Genomic DNA, 20777 nt, shown 5'->3' with positions numbered 1-20777 from the left:
TGTGTGTGTGTGTGTGTGTGGGTGTGGGTGTGTGTCCCGATGTGTATGCACCCGTACCAGGGTGTGTGCACCTGTACCGGGATGAGTGCCTGTGTATACCGGGGTGAGCGTGCCTGTACCGGTGTGCGTGTGTGTGTGTGTGTGTGTGTGTGTGTATACCGGAGTGTGTTAGTCCGTGTGAACCGGAGTGTGTGCCCGTGTCCCGGTGTGAGTGCACCTGTACCGGGGTGTGTGTGTGCGTGTCCTGGTGCGTGTGTCGGTGTGTCGGTGTGCCCGAGTCCCAGTGAGTGTGTGTCGGTGTCCCGGTGCGTGTGTCGGTGTGCGTGCCTCTCCCGGTGCGTGTGTCGGTGTGTCCGTGTCCCGGTGTGTGTGTCCGTGTCTCAGTGTGTGTCCCGGTGTGTCGGTGTGTCTGTCTCGGTGCGGCGCGGGGGCTCCGCGCAGCACACACACACACGCACGCACACAGACAGACAGACAGACACACACACACACACACTCACACACACAGACACACAGACGCACACACTCACACACACCCGTGTGCGGGGGAGCGGGAGGGAGGGAAGGAGGAGGGATCCGGGGCCGCTCGCACCGGCACCGAGCGGGGGGCGCGTCTCGCCCTCGCACACGCGCGGCAGCCCCGGGACCGCCGGCTCCTCCCGCCGCATTAAAACCGGCCAAGTTCGGCGCCGGGGGCAGCGGCGGCTCCGGGCGGCGCTGCCGGGGATGCACCCGAACGCCACGGCGCCGGCCGTGCCCGCGGGGCCGCTGCAGCCGCAGCCCAGCTATGCCAACGCCAGCAACCGCTCCGACCTGCTCCCCAAAGTGCCCGACGAGGAGGACCTGGACGTCAACACCGACATCTACTCCAAAGTGATGGTGACCGTCATCTACCTGGCTCTGTTCTTGGTGGGCACCGTGGGCAACTCCATCACGGCGTACACGCTGGTGAGGAAGAAGTCGCTGCAGAACCTGCAGAGCACCGTGCACTACCACCTGGCCAGCCTCGCCTTCTCCGACCTCCTCATCTTCCTCCTCTGCATGCCCATCGAGCTCTACAACTTCATCTGGGTCCATCACCCTTGGGCTTTCGGGGGCGCCGTTTGCAAGGGCTACTACTTCCTCCGGGACGCCTGCACCTATGCCACGGCGCTCAACATCGCCAGCCTCAGCGTGGAGCGCTACATGGCCATCTGCCACCCCTTCAAAGCCAAGAGCATCATGTCCCGCAGCCGCACCAAGAAGTTCATCAGCTGCATCTGGATCGCCTCCTTCCTGCTCGCCATCCCCATGATCTTCACCATGGGGCAGATCTACGGCAAGGACCGCGATCCCGACTCCCTCATCTGCACGGCCATCGTGGACACCTCCACGCTCAAGACGGTCATCCAGGTGAGGAGCCTCGTCCCGCGGCTGCCCGAACTTTGCGGGGCCGGGCGGGGCAGGCTGGAGCGGGGTCCAGGCTCGGGATGGGATGTCCCGTCCGTGGGATGTCTGGGATGGGATGTCCCGGGCAGCCCTGGCGGGACACACCGACCCCGGAGGGATTTGTTGGGGTCTCGGCTCCGCTCCCTGCGCCCCTCCTGCCCCTGAGCAGAGAGACCTTGCACCGGGGAAAATCCTGCTCCGTGCTTAATCCGTCCCCTTCCCGTGCCCGGAGCTTCCCGTGTCCCGGTCCGCAGCTCCTGGTGGCCGATCATAGCCAGAAACCCCCGAATTTCCACCCTTTCCCTGCATTTTCTGCATCTTCCCCCCTTCTGCTGTAAAGCGGCCAGCAAGTCCAGGGGAAATAAAACCATCTCTCCCCGTTCTTTGTGTTGATCCAGAGCCCTTTTCCTCAGTGTAGTGACAGCTCCTAATTTCAGAAAGTTTCGGACACAGGGTGTAGCACAGGCTTCTGAAAAGGAGCTGCATGGTGGAAGCCAAACTGCTATTTTTGCAGTTTTGGGGAAACCCGTGTCTGGTTTTAGCAGCCCCTCCTGACTTCAGCACGGCTTTGCTGCTCTCCACACGGTGCTAAATCCAACACGCCCATGCGTGGAAGGGATTTCAGCACCAACACTTGCCGTGCTCCAGTGCTCCGGCGGGCTGAGGCATTTGTTTACTGGAGCATTGAGCTTGAAAAATGTAAGAGACATGCAAGGAGGGACAGAAGAGAGCAAGACACCACTCTCCATAGCCCCTTGGCTGCCAAGCTTGCATGTGATAGCTGCTCAATTTTTTATTTGGAACATGAATTTCAGGTGGGGTTAATCAGCGGGCAGCTGGAATTTAAAGCTGCATGGGCACTGAAGTCACTGGGATGTTCCCACACTTGAAGGAAGGGAACTTAAATGGAAATGAATCAGAATCATTCCTTCCCACTAAAAGCAGGTGAGGGTATGTGCATTTAGATTTAAGACCAGAGTCGGTAAATGTTTAGACATAACTCTCCCAGTTTCCCCTCTGTACTGTTCAAGTAAACCAAAATCAAGCCCTGATAGAAGCCCTGGATTTCCTCTGCATTTTATCATGATCCCTAACTTTCAGCTGAGCTGGTGAGGGCTGCATTTCTCCTGTAGATGCCTGGAAGGTTTTGTCAGCGGCAGCCCAGTGTACTTAACCCAAATTCTCTGCTCTCTGAGGAGACTGAGCCATCTGATTTGAGAACAATGGGACTGAAATGCATTATTTCCACTCATCTTCCTTCTAGGATTAAACTGATGCTCGTTGTTACCATGGTAGGGCTAAAACCAGAGGATTATTTCCTTGCCATATCTTTGGAGATTACACTTTAAACAATTCTCAGTGCACCTTACACTCTTGCAATTATTCAGGTTATACCTTATCCCATTAGCCAAGTCTGGAGTAGGAACATGAATGTATTATGTGTATGTGAAGTTCGCCTGTGAGCTTTTCCTCATATATATATATTTAATTAACCAGTGGATTCATTTAAAAGTTAAAAGAAAGAGGCAGCTGTTGGGGGGGAAGGAAGAACCAAACCCCAAACTGTGCCAGTCTGTTCCTTCCCGGGGGATCCGGCTGCAGAAGTGGCTTTGCCAAGCCAGGAAGGTTTTTCCATGGTTTCACTCCATTCCTCTGAGCACAAGGAAGCATCACACTACGTGAGGCAGGGCCCTGGGCCGGGGAGGGCTCTGGAGTGAATAAGCAAAGCAGCTGCAAGTCAGGTTTGAAGTGCGTTAATGGAAACCGTGGCACAGCGTGTGAGCCGGCCCGAGCTGCGCCGAGGTTTAAAAAAAGACAAATGATGGAAGAGCCAGGAGAGAAAGGGCAGTGCTGATGTGCAGTGTGACGTGCAGAGGTCTTGCTGGGTGGCAATCTGGAGCCCTGGTCCTTCGTGGTGGGTTCAAGCTGCTTCAGAGCATCTCTGCATCTCTTTGAATTCATTTTCTGTCTTTAAATTAAGGAGAGCAGTGATGCACTTGCTCGAGCTGGCAAATCACTTGTAATAAATCACTCAACACATTTCACTCCTATTCCTGTTTGGCAAACTGTCTAAAGCAAACTGGCATTTCTTTTTTGGAAGCCATTAGCTCTCCAAGTGGTTTTATTTGTTGACTGATTGAAAGAAGTTCAAGTTCTGTCCCAGAACAGGGCATTGTAACCATTTGTGCCCTCAGAGACCAGTGTGAGCTATGGTTTGGCTGGGATCATTACAGGAGAAGGATCCTCTCTGAACTGGAACAAGCTTCCTGGAAAAAGTACTTCACAGAATCACAGAATATTCTGAATTGTAAGGGCCTATTTGACTGTAGTAATTCAACATCTCTGATCTTGAAAAAATTCCTCTGTGTTTGCTTTGAGCATTCAAATTTTAGTGGACATTCCTGAGTGGACTTAGACTGAATGTGAACAATCAGGATTCCTTGTAAGAAAAATTTTAAAAAAGTAATTATTCAAACAACATTCAGGAAATTTGGTTCTTGCACGTATTAACCTGCACCGCTTAAGCTCCACAACAGCTCTAAGAGGTAATGACTGATATTCTTCCAGCAATTACAGATTGTTCAGGGCAGCACATAATCAGGAAGAGCAGCAGGTGAGACATTCTGCAGGGTGACACTGTGTGTCCCCACCATCCCTACACCAGGCACATCTCACCTCTTGCCATCGAGGAATAAAGCCCTGTGTGGCCTCTAAAATAGAATTCTTAGAATTATTTCCCAGGTTTGCTCATCGCTGTCCTCACAGCTGCTTTAATCAGCCTGTGGATCTGGTTTATTACACATTCTCCACTGCCAAGTTTTCATGTTGCTTCTGCCAATCAGGGATGTCTGCTTTGGATTTTGGCATCCACGTGGGATCTGGTACCAGGAGTAAAAGTCCATTACAGCCACATTATTTAGGTCTAGTAAACTCTTTAGCTGGCAGACATCCCCTGAAAAGCACTGCTGCCAGTTTTAGGTTCTTTTTCCACATAGATTAAACACCTCTTAAAGCCACACAAGTAAATTCATGTTTTCATGGCACTTCAGCTGGAGGAGGTTTTAAAGCTCCCTGTTGTGGCAGCGATAGAAATGAGAGTTCTGGGGCAGGATGAGAGGTTTTCCCTGTTCATTTTTGAGTCTGTGCCTGTGGGGCTGGCTCTGGAACCAAATTCCCCCGAACAGGATCCCACTGAGTGTCCTGCTCTACCATGTGTGCCATTAGCATTGCCCAGCCTCAGCCCTGATTTTCAAAAAGCTCTGAATTTTACTGGCCAGATGCAGTGCAAATTGATTTTCCTGCTTGTTGCTTTCTTACCTTCATCCCTGTTTTCTGGAGAGGTTCACAGCAGAACCTGGGGAAGAGGGGAAGCTGAAGGAAACACCTCCAGTCTTGGTGTCAGTCCCCCCACACACATACAGAGCTCCTCAAACAAAAATCCCAGGATTTCATCCATCAATCCTGGTGCACTGTCAGTCCCCACACACACAGAGCTCCTCAAACCAAAATTTCCTCAAACCCAGGATTTCATCTGAGCCTGGGCTGGGCACAAGGGGAGCTGGGTGTGGGGAGCTCCTGCACCCCAAAATTCCCAACGGGAAGGTGTTTTCCCACAGCCTGTGCTTGGATGGCTCTGCTGCAAAATGTCCCCCAAGCCACAGCAAGTGCCTGGAGAGTGTCTGACACATGCTAATGTTTGATTTGCACAGACAGCTGGTGTGATCCCATTTATTAAAACACATGGCAGCAGGCCCTGCTCCTCCAGAAACTGCCACAGCTCCAGCAGCTCCAAGTTGCTCATTTGTGAGGGCAGCGCTCGGGGAACTCCTCTGGCCTTCCTCACTCTTTGGCAGGATCTCTGTTCTTTGTGGATCAGCCCAGCCTGCGTGGCTGCAGAGCCATCCCTCCAGAGCCCTTGTTTGTTATGTTTTATGAAGCCTGCTCACAGTTTGGATGATTGGTAGAGTAAATAACTCTGCACACTAAATGGTTGTTTGCCCAAGTGGCTCCTCAGCTTTATTTCTGCCTACATTTCTTCATGCAATGCCTTTGAAGGGACCTGCCAAAGAGCCTCAGGTGTGAAGGGGATGGAAAGGAAGGAGTCTTGACATCCATTGCCATGCTCTCTACACACTCTTTCAAGATCATCTATTTGATTTCCATTTGTCAGAGAGGCTCACAGAGTTATTAACTCCATGTATGATGTTGCAAACACTGCCTTGCGCTTTCCCCTGGTAATCCTGTCCCAGAGGAAAAAAAAATTCCAAAACTCTGCCTACATTTCTTCATGCAATGCCTTTGAACGGACCTGCCAAAGAACATCAGGTGTGAAAGGGACAGAAAGGAAGGACAACCATTGCCATGCTCTCTAAGCACTCTATTAAGATCATCTATTTGATTTCCATTTGTCTGGGAGGCTCACAGAGTTATCAACTCCATGTATGATGTTGCAAACGCTCCCTTGCACTTTCCCCTGGTGAGGAGCACCTTTGCAGGGTGGTGGGATGTGCTCACTGCCCTGCTGCTGTGGAAGGCAGGGCCCTGCCCACCATCAGGTCTGTGATGCAGAGTAAATAAACATGACAGGCATTTCTCCATATTATGTGAAAATAGCAAGCCATAAAACCAAGTGGCTGAATTCTCTCCAGGTTTGCTGGCAAATCCTACCCAGGATTAGTCAATACTCCAGGAATCCTGTGTTTATACTGGTATTGACTAGAGGAATTGAAGTTGATTTCTCTTCCTTAAGTCACAGCCAAATCCTACTGTGGTTTTTAATAACAGAGCTATTCTAAATCACCCACTACACCAGGGAAGTCCTGGGTGCCACTCACCCCTCACAAAGGCACCTTTGTGGCAGGACTGTGTCCCATCAGGTCACGGTGCTGCCACACCCTCAGGTAGACAAGAAAATGAGGATTTTGTGTGTAAATATGCCTGGATCCATCCCCACAGTGGTGGAGAGGGAGACCCCAGCAGCAATCCCATCTGTTTGGTGGGAACATCGCTAAAATGCTGCCTTTTTTCCAGGGCTATTCAGGGAACCCAGGGCTCTAACTCAGCATATGCACGACAGCCCAGCCTGCCTAATCCCAGCCCGTTTGCACCCTGCTCTGTCTCGCAGCTAGATCTAATTTAAATAAGCTCTTGTGTTCATTGCTTTACATAACCACTTTGCCTGCTGTGTTTTGCCAGTTCTTACATAATTTCTTCTCTTCCCCCCCCCCCCAATTGATTTTAATTCACTTGATTTCTTTTTCCCTCCCCCTTCATAAGATGTCAGCTGGAGAAATAATAAAAAAATGAGGAAATGTGGCCGATTGATTCAGCTCTTAGGTTTTCCTCTTACCAGCAGCTTGGGAAGGCAGAAGACACGAAGGTAATCTTGTACTTGCTTGTCCCAGAGAGAAAAAAAAATCCAAAAACCTTCATCTGCCTTTAATCTTTCAGATCATTTAAAACAGCTATTTAATTGTCATCTCCCTGCTTCCCCCCTCCTTTCCCTCAAAGACTTTCACTCTTGTCTCTTTGCAGCATCTGCTCCAGACTCACAGATGGCTTTTTTTGCTTCCTGACGTTCAGAAACGCTTCTGTGTCCTGCCCGAGGCAGGCAGGATGTGCAGCACCCCCTCTGTGGGACACAGGGGTGCCTGGGTGGGCAATTTGGGCTTCCATGGTGTCCCCATGGCTTTTTCCCTGCTGTGAAGTTGCCCTTGTAGAGGGACATGGGGCAGAGAGTGAGCAAAGGTGGCTGGAAGGGCTGGGGGATGAGGTGGGGAGTCAGAGCCGTAAAGCAGAGAGCATTAAATGAGCCAAACCCATCAGTCCCAAAGCTGACACCTCTCCTTTCCCTCCCATTAAGCAGATCAGTCTGGGTTTTTACATTCCCAGTCTGTCTGGTTGCCCTCCAGGCCAGGCCACTCACTGTGAGAAGCTGGAGATGCCTGCAATGTCCAAATGGAGATGTCACTCAGTGCTCCACTGACATCTCCCCCATGGACACCATTTCTCCTATCCAATTGCATAGTCTCTTAGGTGTGGGGTTCAAAATACCCCAAACATATAATGGTTATGATAAATCAGATGAGTTATTTGGGGAAAAAGTGCTCGGGTTTGGAAAAGGTGGTGATGGTGGAGTACTGACCCTGACTGGGGAGCACGTTTCTGAGCTGACAGTTCATTCCCAGTATTTTTCTGCATTCATTTGTTTTCTATATAGGGAAGGAAAATATTAGTGAGACAAGTTTGTATCCCATTATCCAAGTGCCTTGTCTGTGAAGGTCCATCCTCCTCCTCCTCGCTTCTTGGAGTACCAGAAACTCATCATCCCCCTGCTCCTGCCAGGACAGGGATGCTGTGGCACAGGGCTGGGCTGTGTGACTCCCATCCTCAGCCTTTGGAGAGGATGCATCTGCTGGGCTGGAGGAGCTGCTCACCTGCAGGTGGTTTCAGCATGTGAGACTTGCTCCTCATCTCCTGTGGTTTTCCACTTCAGTAATTCTCAGTGCAGAGTGCCCTGCTGGGCTCCATGGGGGCTTTTCCTCTCCCAGGGAGAGAAAAACTCAATGGACAAGGTCTTTGTAGATGAAACTTTTCCTTTGAGGAAAAGTTCAGTGAGGCTTCTCTGAAGCTATTGTGTTCTCATGGGCTGGGGGCAATTGTCAGCTGAAGGCAGGAATCAAAGAGATGAGATTCTCCTTGTAGAAATGATTAAAAAAAAAAGCAAAGAAAAAAATGTAAACTTTCATGAAGCCTAATATTTGAAAGAGGAGAAAAAGCACCTTTTTAATGCAAAATGTTCATGAAGGAGCTGGGAGTCCTGGACAGAGCAGGCAGCATGTTCAGAATCACTAAATCAGGAGGCACAGGAGGAGCAGCTGTGCCATGGCTGTGCCCATGGCTGTGCCTGGGCTGGGTGGCACTGCCCATGGCTGTGTGTCACCTGCAGGGGAGCAGCCCTTGCTGCCCAGGCTCATCCTTGGCTGTCCCTGCTGCCTTCTCCTCCTGGGCAGGTCCCTGCTGCTGCTGTCCCCTCCTGCCAGGCTCAGCCTGAGGTGCTCCTGCTCTGCTCTGCCCTCAGGGCTTTGGGAGGTGTCAGGCAGCCAGGGCAGGAGCCATCTCACCCCTTAACCATCCCATTTTCTTCCTCCTTTCACCTTGAAAGAAGGGGTTCATCACCTTAGCAGCTCCACCCAGACCTGCTGCAGATGTGCCACGAGCACTGGGATGCAGGATGACATCTGGCTCAGCAGACCCCTACTTCTGATCAGGACTCCAAGGAGCTAATTAATACAGTCATTGCAATGCCACATCTTATTAATTTTAACTGAATCAAGAACAAAGGGTGTCTGCACTGCTGAACTGAGCAAATGTGGTCTTAATATGTGGCAGGACTTTTGTACCACCTTGTTCCCTTGGAGAATTTGTTTAATAAGTCCGTAACTATTTGAGTATGTTCAATAAGAAATTAACCCACTTTCCTCTCCTATTCAATGATTTTTTCAAAACCATCTTATAAAAATGCAGCTCACACAGCTGCTGGGAAAGTTTAACTCATTACTGGCGTCACATTGATTCTTCCTGCAAAGACCTTACATTGTATCCCCATGGGGGTAATTTATACAGTTTAATATTCTCATTTAATTCCTAAAAAGAAACTCAGTCCTTTGAGTTTCCCATGTTTCATTTTTTATTGCTGTCAGTCATGGGCTTGTGACACTGTCAGACTTGTTCCTTAAATCCAAGTGTGTCAGGTTTGATAAAGCACTGCAGGCAGAAGAAGGATAGGTTTAGACTAATAAAGAGATTATTTGACCTCAAGGTACAACGATGGGGAGCTGTGTATGCCCCAAACACTTAATAGACTGCACTTACTAAGCCAAGGAGCAAACCCTGCCTCAGGCTTGTCTCCCTGACAGCTCGCAGGTGTTTCCTGGCTAATGCAGGACAGAAAATCCCTTGAAAGGGAAACAAGAAAGGGCAGGAATTTGATCAGTAAGTGTCTCAGAGTGCTCCTCTGGGCACATGGCCAGCCTGGCACTCAGAACACAGCCTGGAGATCAAACCATGCCAGGAAAAAACCCCTGTAATACCTGAGGCTCCACGAGGCTGAGAGGAGCTGCAGCAGAGAAAAACACTGAGGAAAAGCAGTAATAAAGTAACCAAGAAGTTCACTTCTCCTTTGGGATGTGGTTTTTTTTTTCTCCCTTGAAAGTCTAATTGAATTTTCTTTGCTGCCATCCCCAGCAGCCCAAGGGGAGGCTCCAGCATTGCCTGCTCAGCCTTTATGGAGAAAATCCATAAGCAGAGTGTGGGCATGGGGAGAGAGAAGCAAAACTGTCCACAATGCTTCCAGCACTCACAGAGCTTGGGCTGACATCCTTAACCTCACAAAACAGGTTAATTTTCCCCCAATAAAGAGTTTCTCAGGGCATCAGTGATGGAATTGCCACCACTTTTCCCTTCAGCAGGTCAGGAGATGAACAGAGCTGCGCTGGCCACTGTCAGCAGCTCCCACACTTGGGGCTGCAGACAACAGGGGGACAGTGTTTGACTCAAATATGGCCTTTCATTTATTTATGCTGCCTATCCACCACTCAGTATCATATTTAATGCAAATAACATTCAAGTGAAATCCCCACTGAGAGGCACATTATGAAGATTAACAGCCTGGCTTTTCCATTACTCTGTTTTATACACTGTGGATTTCTGCCTTGTGCTTTGTAGGCAAGTGCTGGCAATATTTGAAGCCAGAAATCCATACCTAAGCTTGCTGTTTTGCAAAAATCAGTGCCCAAGAGCCTGCTTGTGATTCCACAGCCAAAGCAAAGGGCTGGAGGCATGAAAACCTCTGGGAAATGCTGACATCCAGGTGGGTGAGAACCTAGAAAGGCTATTTTTGCTGATCACACAACAGAGCATTGGAGAGGGGTTTATTTCTTTTAATCATATAACCCACTTTTCTTTTAAACAGGCTGTCAGGAAAATTAACTTCCCCAAGTTTAAGGTGATACTGGACATATTCTCATGCTCTGAGATTATCTGGAGCTGGGTTATTCCTTTGGATCTTTTCTGGTGAATTTGCCAGGTGCAATGCCACGAGCCCAGCACCTCATTATGGAATTTTCTAGTAGGGTTTGTGTCTGTTTTGGGTCTGTTCCTCCCTATGTTCACCTTTCATGGAGGAGAAAAATTAACCTGTCCAAATTTAGGGTGATTCTGAATATATTTTCATGCCCTGGGGTTATCTGGAGCTGGTTTATTCCTTTGGATCTTTTCTGGTGGATTTGTCAGGTGTGATGCCATGGGCCCAGCACCTCAATATGGAATTTTCTAGTAGGGTTTCTGTCTGTTTTGGGTCTATTCCTCCCTCTTCTCACCTTTCATGGAGGAGAAATGTGACCAACATCACTCTATAAATGTGGCCAAAGCTGTTTGCTGCCCCTCCAGAGTGATGCCACTTGTTCCCTGTACCACCACACAGAGTTTGTTTGAGGACAGAGCACCAGCAGCTGCAATAGCCATTTTCTGGGTCAAAGGAGCAGCAGAAGACTTTTAGACCTTGTGTCACTGCTGAATGTCCTCCTTGGGAGCAGCAGAAAGCTCAGGGAGTTTCCAGATGAGCTCCATTATGGGTGCATTTTCCCTCAGCTCATCACAAGCCAGGGCATGGGGATGTCACCAGCAGTGTGTCCCAGGGCAGTGCTTCCAGTGAGAACAAAGCCTCAATTACCCAAAGAAAAGGCTTTTTCAAGGGGCCAGGGCAGAGAGGGGGTAATACCAGCCCAACATAGAGGCTGTGGCTCCCAGCACCTGTGATGGTGCTCACAGCAGTTTTAGGATGAGGGAAAAGACAAGGATCTGACTCCATGTTTCAGAAGGCTTGATTCATTATTTTATGATATATATTACATTAAAGCTATACTAAAAGAATAGAAGAAAAGGTTTCATCAGAAGGCTAGCTAAGAAGAGAAAGGAATGGATGATAACAAAGGTTTGTGTCTTGGCTCTCTGTCCAAACCAGCTGGGCTGTGATTGGCCATTAATTAGAAACAACCACATGAGACCAATCACAGATGCACCTGTTGCATTCCACAGCAGCAGATAATAATTTTTTACATTTTGTTCCTGAGGCCTCTCAGCTTCTCAGGAGGAAAAATCCTAACAAAAGGATTTTTCATTAAAAGATGTCTGCGCCACACTGGTGCTTCCCATAACGTTCTGTCTCAACAAGGTTTCACCTTGGTGCAACCCCTGCTCTCCCATTTCTCCCTCTGCAGGGTGGCTCCCACTGCATGAGGAGCAGGCTGGGACCTCAAGGAGATGCTTGGAAGGAAAAGAAATGTTTCAGGTTAAAACATTGTAGGGATGGGGTTTTAGCATAGAGCTGTGCCTGGGGGAGCTGCTCTGCTTTTTTATAAGGAAGAACAGGCCTCTTGCTCAGTGATATTACTGTTAGGGGTCCTGCAGGAAAAGAGGATGAAGATGAAGCATGGCAGGAGCCATTTATTGTTGAGAATGAGATGCCAGCTGCTTTACTGCTTGGCAATTCTGTCTCTCCCAGCCCTGCCCCTGCCTGGCTGAGCTCCTCTCAGAGGGGCTGAGATGTGATCTGCAGGGAATGCCTTTATCAGAGGCACATGAGGCAGAAGGTCTTTCCCTTCCATGATTGCTCTTATCTTCCCTCTTGCCCCTGTTATCAATGGAGCTGCTGCAAGAAATGCTGTTACAAATATAGTGAACAGCCAGAAATAAATAAACTCTTTTTTTACTTTAAAAAGAATGTGTTTGGGAAAGGGAAAATCGCTGGTCATACCCCAGAGGTTTTCTCCTATCATGTAGAGCTCTGCTAAACTTCATCCCTTAAATATTGCCCAGGCAAAAGTTGCTTTAAGGGCCCTCAGGAGCTGCCCCTCATTGTGAGGTTACATCTCTGTGCTCCTGCATAAACCATGTTCAAATAATGTTTCTGTTTTCTGCTTCAAAGGTTGTTGGTTTTACCCCCATGAAATAATGGAAAAATTTGTTAAACTCATCAACTATTTAGGGGAAAAATGCAATTTACTCCGTTTCAATTAAAAGAAAACACCCAAAGCAATAAAAAACCCATTGGCAGCCTGCAAGAAGTAGAAGCAAAGAGGCAAGGGCAGAAACAGGGCAAGAAATGACAGTTTTATAAACCTCCTGCTGGGTAGGGATAGAAGAGGTCTTTGTGCCTGCAAAACAAAACTGTTTTTTCTGTAGAGCAGCTTTTGACTGGGGCTCTACACTGCAGCTGGAGCTGCACTCAGCAGCCACACGCCTGCACACAGGCTGACTGACTTCCTCCCCACTGCATTCAGAGCAGACAGCCAATGCTTTCCCTTGGGGCTCCAAATCAGAGTCGTGCTCTCAAACTCAAGAAAAAAAAAATCTAAAACATTCCAGGTGATTTTTCATGAGAAGGAGTTCAGGTGATTTTCAAGCCTTCCTTTTTTCCCCCCACTCTTTTCACAGGTGCCCTTTGCTGGGGCTGTGTCTGTCAGGGTGCAGTGCCTCATTTTCCATCTGGATTTGCTCTCACACCTTTCCTGAGCCCCATGGCAGCAGAGAGGAGCTTCCTTAAAAGGCCACATGCATTGATCGGGCTGTGGAGATGATCCTGACTTGTGGCCTGTGGGTACCATTGAGACAAGGTTGAAGCACAGCTGAAAATCTTCCGGGCATAATTCCATTCCAGCTTGGGCTTCTTTGCTCTTTGGGAGGCTGGTCCACACCTCAGTTCCTCACACTTCTGCTCCCAGGCAGTGAGTGATAGGATGAGGTGAAACAGCCTCAGATTGCACCAAGGGAGGGTCAGCTTGGATGTTAGGAAAAATTCCTGAACTGAGTGGCTAAGCAGTGATGATTCTATGAAAACCTTAATAGCTAGCAGATTTTCCTCTATTTGTGTCCTACAAATTTCCCAAATTTCCATCCCATGGACCCACCCCATGCTCCTCTGCAGACCCAGCGCCCTCAGCAGCAGTGCTGCTCTCCTGCACACACCCAGCCTGTGGCTGGGGCCTCTCAGGTCAGGGAAACCACTCAGGTGGAGAAAGATTGCTTCTGCCTGGCTGCCTTCCTTACAGACAGACAGCAGTCCCAAACAGGGCCTGGAGCTGAGGTGGGTGAAGCTGCTTTCCTTCCTCAGAACTGGGGAATCGCCCAGGATTGGGTTTGGCAATTAAAAACCTCTTCACCAGTGGTAAATCATAGACTCACAGGCTGGTTTTAATTGAAAATGACCTAAAGACCATCTCATTCCAGCCCCCTGCTGTGGACAGGAACACCTTCCAACAGACCAAATTGTCCCAAATCCTGTCCAGCCTGGCCTTGGCACTGCTGTGCCCAACATCCCAAGAGAGTGATGGGGAGAAAATCCCCCAACCCTTTCTGGGAATGGACTTGATGAAAATTATTACCAGCAAACATCAAGAAAGAAGCCTTGAAAAATTACTTTCCAGGCTGTGGCAGTGGTTGTTTTGACAGAGTTTTGATGCCTTCATTCAATATTCCATTGAAGCTTTGCTGGAGATAAGTGATCTCATAGAAAACAGGGCTTTTGTGTCTGGTCACAAAGAATGATTTGCAAAGACTGCTGAGGGAAGTAGAGTACTTATCCAGGGAGACAAGAATTTCAGCTGAAAATAATCATGGCTCTTTCATTTATAATTCTAGCTGCAACTTTGTCAGAAATCTGCCTCCATCCAAGCTGATTGGGCTGGAAATGGAGCAAACCAGTGAAAAAAATACGTGGACTGGTCACCTTTAAGAAAACAGCTTGTTCCAAGACTTACTCACAAAATGCTTCCAGCTCTTCTTTCTGCTCACAGCGTGGTGTGCATAAAACCTGGGATGGTTTTAGGAGTGCATGTTTGAGGCAGTGATGTAGATGTGAAGTGGAGCTGCTGCCCTGCCAGCCTCTCACAGCTGTTGGGTGAAGTTTTGTGTTGAAATTGTTTCAAGGTGAACGAGACAAACTTGCCTGGAGCACCAGCACCAACCCCAGCAAAAGTGGACTGATTAAATAAACAGAGATCTCCCTGTTATTAGTGCTGTTTAGATAACTTTGAAATGCTTATTTTTCAAATAAATGAATTACATAACTCTTTCCCCTATTTTTGGCTCCAGAAGGAGTCAGTGAATTTTCTGTTTCAGAGCAGAACATTTGTGCTTTTCCCCATGATTCAGGGAACAGTTTTTAGTCTGGAGCTGGTGTGTGGATGATTCACAGTGACACATTTTGTGTTGGCAGCAGGCCCCGCCTCGAAAGCCTCGATGCTCTGGGCTGTGCCTCTCCAAAATTTGGGCTTGAAGCTGCTCTGGGTCTGGGGGAACCAGGCTGAGCCCTGGACCACAAGCTGGCCTGTGACAGCCTTGCTTGTCAGAGCACATCCTTATACTTGTGAAAAGTTTCATGAGTTATTTTACTTCCAGTTTTCCCTTTCTTTTGTTCTACTTTCAATCATGGTTTACATGTTCTCTTCCATTTTTGATGCTTTCTGGGCATCTTTTGGTTTGGAGCTCTGAGGCTTTTATTCCTTCTTTATTTTTTTTTTTTAAAGCTGAACAGGCAGGGTTGGAGTGTGGGCTGGGTCTGCTTCCCAGAAGGTTTTCCTTGCTGCGCTGGAAGGAAAATAATTTCCCACCCTAGCTGTCCCTGACTTCCATCACTGAAAGTGAGAAGAGGTGGAATGGTGCAAAAAGTGCTGTGGAAACTGTGCTGTGTAACTCTCCCTTTAGTGTGTGATCCATCCAAGTAATTACAAGTGGCTCAGGAACCTCACACTGCAACAATGGCGTTCTCCTGTAGCTTTTCTATTTCCATCTAATTAAAATGTTATTGTTTCCTTCATGTTAGTTTGCATTTTAAATAAGGAGATGGGGACAGATTGGCTGATTGGTAGCTTATTCTCTGTGTGAGTAAAGATCAGCACTAATCGCCCTGTTACACTTGTGCTTTCCTCTTCCTCATGCATCTTAGACATCAGATTGCAAAGGAAGGGGAGAAAGAGGCTGGGGTTTGATGACAACAGATGACATTGATTTATTTCCTCTGCTGGGTGTCAGGAGGGGAAGGTGACATGTCCCTGCCCAATGCCTGAATTGCATTTTGAGGAGTGAAGGAATGTTCATCCCAAAGCACAGCTCTAGTCTGGAATTTAATGGGCTTCCATCTCCTCTTGCCTTTGACTTTTGCTGTGTTTTATCCCCTGCCTCCTCATTGTGCCAAGAGAGGGCAGGGAGGAGAGCAAGGGGCATGTGTGGAAACACCCCTGCTGGAAACATAACTTGAAATAATCTCCAATAAACATGGCATGGCTCAGCAGCACCTCAGAGCAAAGAGCCAGGATGCAGCAGGGACCATCCCCACCACCCTGGGCAGGCTCAGCAGCTCAGGCTCCCCATTCCCTGGCCACAAATTCCCCCCAGCTATGGGATGATGCTCCTGGAGGTTTGGGCACATGAGCTGGGGGCAGAGGTGTGAGACCCAGCCCAGCTGGGGATGGAGGGGTTTGAGCTGGGATTTGGCCATTTAAAACCTCTCCTGTTCCAAAAATTGAGCTAGGATCTGGGCATTTAAAACCTCTCCTGTTCCAAAAATTGAGCTAGGATCTGGGCATTTGAAATTTCCTTTGCTCCCAAAAGTGAGCTGGGATCTGCCCATTTAAAACCTCCCCTGCTCCAAAAATTGAGCTGGGATCTGGACATTTAAAACCTCTCCTGTTCCAAAAATTGAGCTGGGATCTGACCATTTAAAACCTCCCCAAAGGTTGAGCTGGGATCTGCCCCTTCAAAACCTCCCCTGCTCCAAAGGGTTTCTGCAGCCCTGCAGCACGTGTGCTTTTGGAAGGTATTTTTAGCAAACTTCAGTTTCCTGAGGGTCACAGAGAACTGGAGCATCAGCATCTGGAGGAGCTGTCATTCCACTTGCAGTCTTGCAGGAGTAACACATTGACTTATTTATGAGAGCAGTCAGCTCCCCTCTCCCTGTGTGTAACAATCTGCTTTACCTCTCCCAGCTCAGAGAAATAATTTTATTGTCAACCATTCTGGGCCTTAAATAAAGCCTTAAAACAAGTTTAGCAAGCTTTGAGGGGAATGGAAATGTTCCCTGATTTTGTTTTATTTTATTTTATCATTCTTTCTAGAATAACCCACTCTTTCACTGCCTAAACCAGCAAACAGTAATCACTGCTCTGGCCAAAAGGAGGGGGAGGAAATTACCTATTTTACAAGACCACATCCAAATACTTTGCACCCAGTAGGAGAAGCCTAATCTGTTGGCTGGAAAATGCCTGTGTCAAGAATGACTAATCTGAGATCAAATGATACCTGGAAAATGAAGATATTCAGTGCTCTCTGCAGAGAAAGATCCGTCAAAATGAAAGGACAGGCTGTTTCCCCCTTCTTTGTTTCAGACCAGATGATGTTTCTTCATTTGTAGAGTTTGTTTTTTTCTGGCTGGGGGCGGGAGAGACAAAATACTCTGGTGGTTCATGCTTGAAATCAAAGTTTTCTTGCTGTCACAGCCCCTGCACCCAAATGCTGGGCTCACAAAAGCTCTGATGCTTGGGGAGGAATCCTGACCTTCCCTGGTGTGGCAGGAACCCAGAGAAATGTTGGGTAAGGAGGGTCCAGATGAGATCAGAGCAGGTGGGGGATCCCCAAGGATCCTTCATTCCTCCTCCCTCCTCCTTTTCTACTGGAGATGTTCCTCCTGCACGTGGGAGAATGATGGGGTATGTGGTTTTAGGGTGAAATAATTTGTTTTCAAAGGAGAAAAAGGAGCTCGGGTGAAAACCAAGAGGAATGAACGAAGAAATTTATCATGGATGAGTCAAACAAAGCAATTAATCTGGGGTTATCAAATTAAACCCACAGCACTTTGTGTGCAAATTGAGCTTCTGGTTTGAGCTGAGGTGGATCACTTTGCTTCATTTTGGGCTTATAACCCATCTTTTTCTTCTTTCTTCTTTAGCTTAGAACAATTCTGAAATAAAGCAGGAGATCAACATATTTTCTTATTTAATATTTTGGGAAAAAAAGTGTTAGTGTTTTTAGGGAGAAAACAAGTGTTTATTTGAAAACACTGAAATAGTTCAACATTTCCTCCTTTATTGGTCAGTACTGTATATTGAATTATGACCTGTAGCTTTTGGTTTCCTTCCAAAAATTCATTTTGCATCAAATTCACCACTCTCTTAGGAGATTATTTGTCCATAACTGCTGCATTCCTAAGCAAGGGCTGTGTCCAGGTTTGTAATTCCTCACCTTCTGCTTCAGCCTTCGTGGGTGACTGGTTGAGCTGCTGGAGTTTGGGACCAGGCACCTCCAGAAGTGCAAGCACAGGGTTTTACCCTCAGTTTAGGGGCTTCATTCTGCAAAGGGGTCCAAAAACACCCTGCAAAAGCTCTTAGAGCAGCTCTGAGTTATAGCAGATATTCACAGTTCATAACACAGGTACAGGAGGGTTCTAGGGCCACAAGATTTGCTTTCACTTTTAATTTTATTAGTTGCTTTTTTTTTCTAATTGCCTTTAGTCAAGGCAATTAGAACTGCTTCAGCCATTAGAAGCCTCTTACAGGACAAAAACATTTTTCAGTTGCTTTTATAACTTGTGTTCTCACATCTCCTCAGTCCCTGTACTTTTCATTGCCTTACAAGAACATGTCATAACTCCTTAAATTCACAAAGATCTTAAATTCTCCAAACAGATCTTCCTGGTAATATTTTTGTACAGCTTTCACTGTGTCACTGTGATGAGTCAAAGCACAACTGATTTGGCTTCATCACTCCCTGAGCCAGGTTCTACTTCTTTTAAGCATTTTAATTAATGCATAATAAATGAGTAAACTGATACTTCAGTTGTCCCCTAGAAGTTAGGCACAATCTTCTTGGCATTCTCTCTTGATCCATTTTGTTTGAAGTATCTGTCCTCAGCGTGTCTTTTTTTTAAATTTATTTTGCTTTTGCTCCTTCACTGCTAAAGATCAAATGTTTTTCCTTGCTGGTTTCAGGTATAAACCAGAGAGGTCCTGGGGGAAGAGTCTTTAATAAGGTCTCTAATTTGTTCTAAATACATTAATCCAAATAGCACTCAAGTGGCTGATGTCTCTCCTTCTTTATGTTTGGTTTGTGCTTTTTATTTTGGCTCTCAGGTTGTGAGACTGGCTGCATCATTAAAGACCAGACCAATCCCTTTTTTTTTCATCTGTAGGATCTCTGCTTTACCAAAGGTTGTGCAGAAAAGCAGAATTTCACAGAGAAGTCCTCACCTGTGAAGTTTTGACACACTCAAATTAGGTTTGATCTCTACCTTTAAAATTAAAGCTGGCCCATGCATATATTCATACAGACAACCTTTTTCATGAAAAAAATGGCTTTATAATTGCATTGAAATGGGATTTTTGCAAAGCAAACAGCTTTGTGTGCTTGTAACAAGTGCAGCTGCAGGGACCTGTGTGGAGCTGGATGCCCACAAGCTTGGGCTGAGCGAGGAGGGCCCTGCCCTTCTCAGCTCCCTTGTGTATGATGTGAACCTGAAAAAGTGGTGTAAGTTGCCAGAGACCTGTCCCTGTAGCATTTTTTCCAAATGAAGCAGTGCCAGGAAATAGAAGGTGAAGTGATTGAGAGCTGTAAGTAATGGAGGAGGAGGCAGCAGTGTGTGCTGACCATCCCCACAGGAGAGGGAGTGATGCTCTGCAATTCCCCTGGGCTGGCTGAGCCCTGCTTTGGCCACTGTCCTTGTCCCCATCACCCACCTGCTGATTGTAAACAGCAGCTCAGCAGGGAGCTGAGTTTGGGGAATGTTTAATTTCTATCTTAAACAAAATCCAGTGGTGCCTCTCTGAGCTCATAACTCAGCACAGCCTAAATGGAATTACTCCCATGGTGAGGGCCTGGCACAGGTGTCCAGAAAAGCTCTGGTTGCCCATTCCTGGAAGTGTCACAACCAGGACAGACCTCAGAGCAACCTGATCTAGTGGAAGGTGTCCCTGCCTGTGACAAGGGGTAGAATGAGATGAGTTTTAAGGTCCCTTCCAACCCAAACCAGAGTGAGTTTGTGATTCCCACCAGGTTTACCTGCAGTGCTTCACCTTTCCCTTTACCTTCCCTTTCACCTTTAATTGCATATATAAATGAAGGAAGCAGCATTTATCTCCTTACTAACATCTAGTTTTGAAACCAATTAAAAGACAGGAGACAATTAGGAGGAAAATGTGCCATGGCTCTTCCTCCTTTGCCCACGGAGTCACCTTTGCTGAGCGCTGCTTGCCCGAGCCTTTGTGAGTCACTGCTGCACAAGAGAGCTCAGAGTTCAGGGTGAAACCAGCACCTTTGTTCTTGCACACCCTTTTTTGATATCCCTCCTCCTCCTTCAGCTCTTCCAGTGCCAGTGGAACAATTGAGAACATGGATGTTTTCATTTCCATGGCTTGGTTTCCAAGTTGGCAGCACTCGGCAACAGAGGAGTCACTTCAAAATACTGCAAATTCCTCTGAACAACCATGACAAGGCCCAGCTCTCTCTGAATTGGTGTAAAGGCAAGTTTTTGTCCTGAAATCCAAATTTTGCTTCATTCATTTATAATATTCATGCACTCAGTCAGCCAGCCTGGCATTTCAGCTCCCCTGTGGATGTTTTTATTGCCTTTAGTCGAGGCAATATTGCACAGGAGTTAGATTGAGGCATGGAAAGTCAGACTCTCCAAGGTCACTTGGAGGCTTCATTTATAAATAAACCTTGCTAGAAACCAGAGAAAGTCACTGTGGAAATGCTTGGGCAGAAGAGGTTTAGGCCAGACCAAGTAATTTTCTGCGTCCATCTATTTACCTGAAGAACAGGAATAATAAAAACTTTCTTGTATCCAGAAGGGAATGGATGGTTTTGCTTAATGAATCACTTAATATCTTTGTCCATAAAATGATGCATAAATTCATCATAACTCCACCATTTCAGCACTGTGCATGCTACTCTCTCTCCATGAAAATTCATTGCAGTACCTGAATGCTGAGTGCTAATGAGAATTCTCTGCACTTAAAGGGTTGAAATTAAAATACTGCAATTACCAAAGTATCTTCCATTAGATGGAATTATTTATGAGAACTTGTCACTTAAAAGACTCTCAGATTTCACTGAATCAAAAATCAAGAAGTTTCAGGCCATTGTCATGTCTTTTCTTCTACCAAAGTGACACAGGATCATCTCTTCCACACTGCCATGGGTTACTTGGGAGAACAAAGTCCAGGTTTTCTTATGAGCCTTCTCTAACCGTTGTGGAGTCTCTGTGAACAATTCAGAGCTGAATTGCTTCATTTCACCAC

General features: G+C 47.2%; 1 protein-coding gene across 1 annotated transcript in view; it reads left to right on the top strand.

Moving 5' to 3' along the window:
- The first annotated feature begins 556 nt into the window (after nucleotides 1–556).
- Nucleotides 557–20777, top strand: part of NTSR1 (neurotensin receptor 1) — a 55674-nt gene continuing 35453 nt past the window's right edge. Inside the window, exon 1 of the mRNA XM_014268503.2 lies at nucleotides 557–1392. Coding sequence (XP_014123978.1) covers nucleotides 727–1392 — 666 coding nt within the window. The 5' untranslated portion in view covers nucleotides 557–726. The remainder of the gene's footprint in view (nucleotides 1393–20777) is intronic.

This window comes from Zonotrichia albicollis, chromosome 17 (genome assembly GCF_047830755.1).
Source record: "Zonotrichia albicollis isolate bZonAlb1 chromosome 17, bZonAlb1.hap1, whole genome shotgun sequence".
Taxonomy (NCBI): Eukaryota; Metazoa; Chordata; class Aves; order Passeriformes; family Passerellidae; genus Zonotrichia; species Zonotrichia albicollis.
Note: the sequence above shows the minus strand (reverse complement) of the source record. Positions and strands in the feature narration are given on the sequence as shown.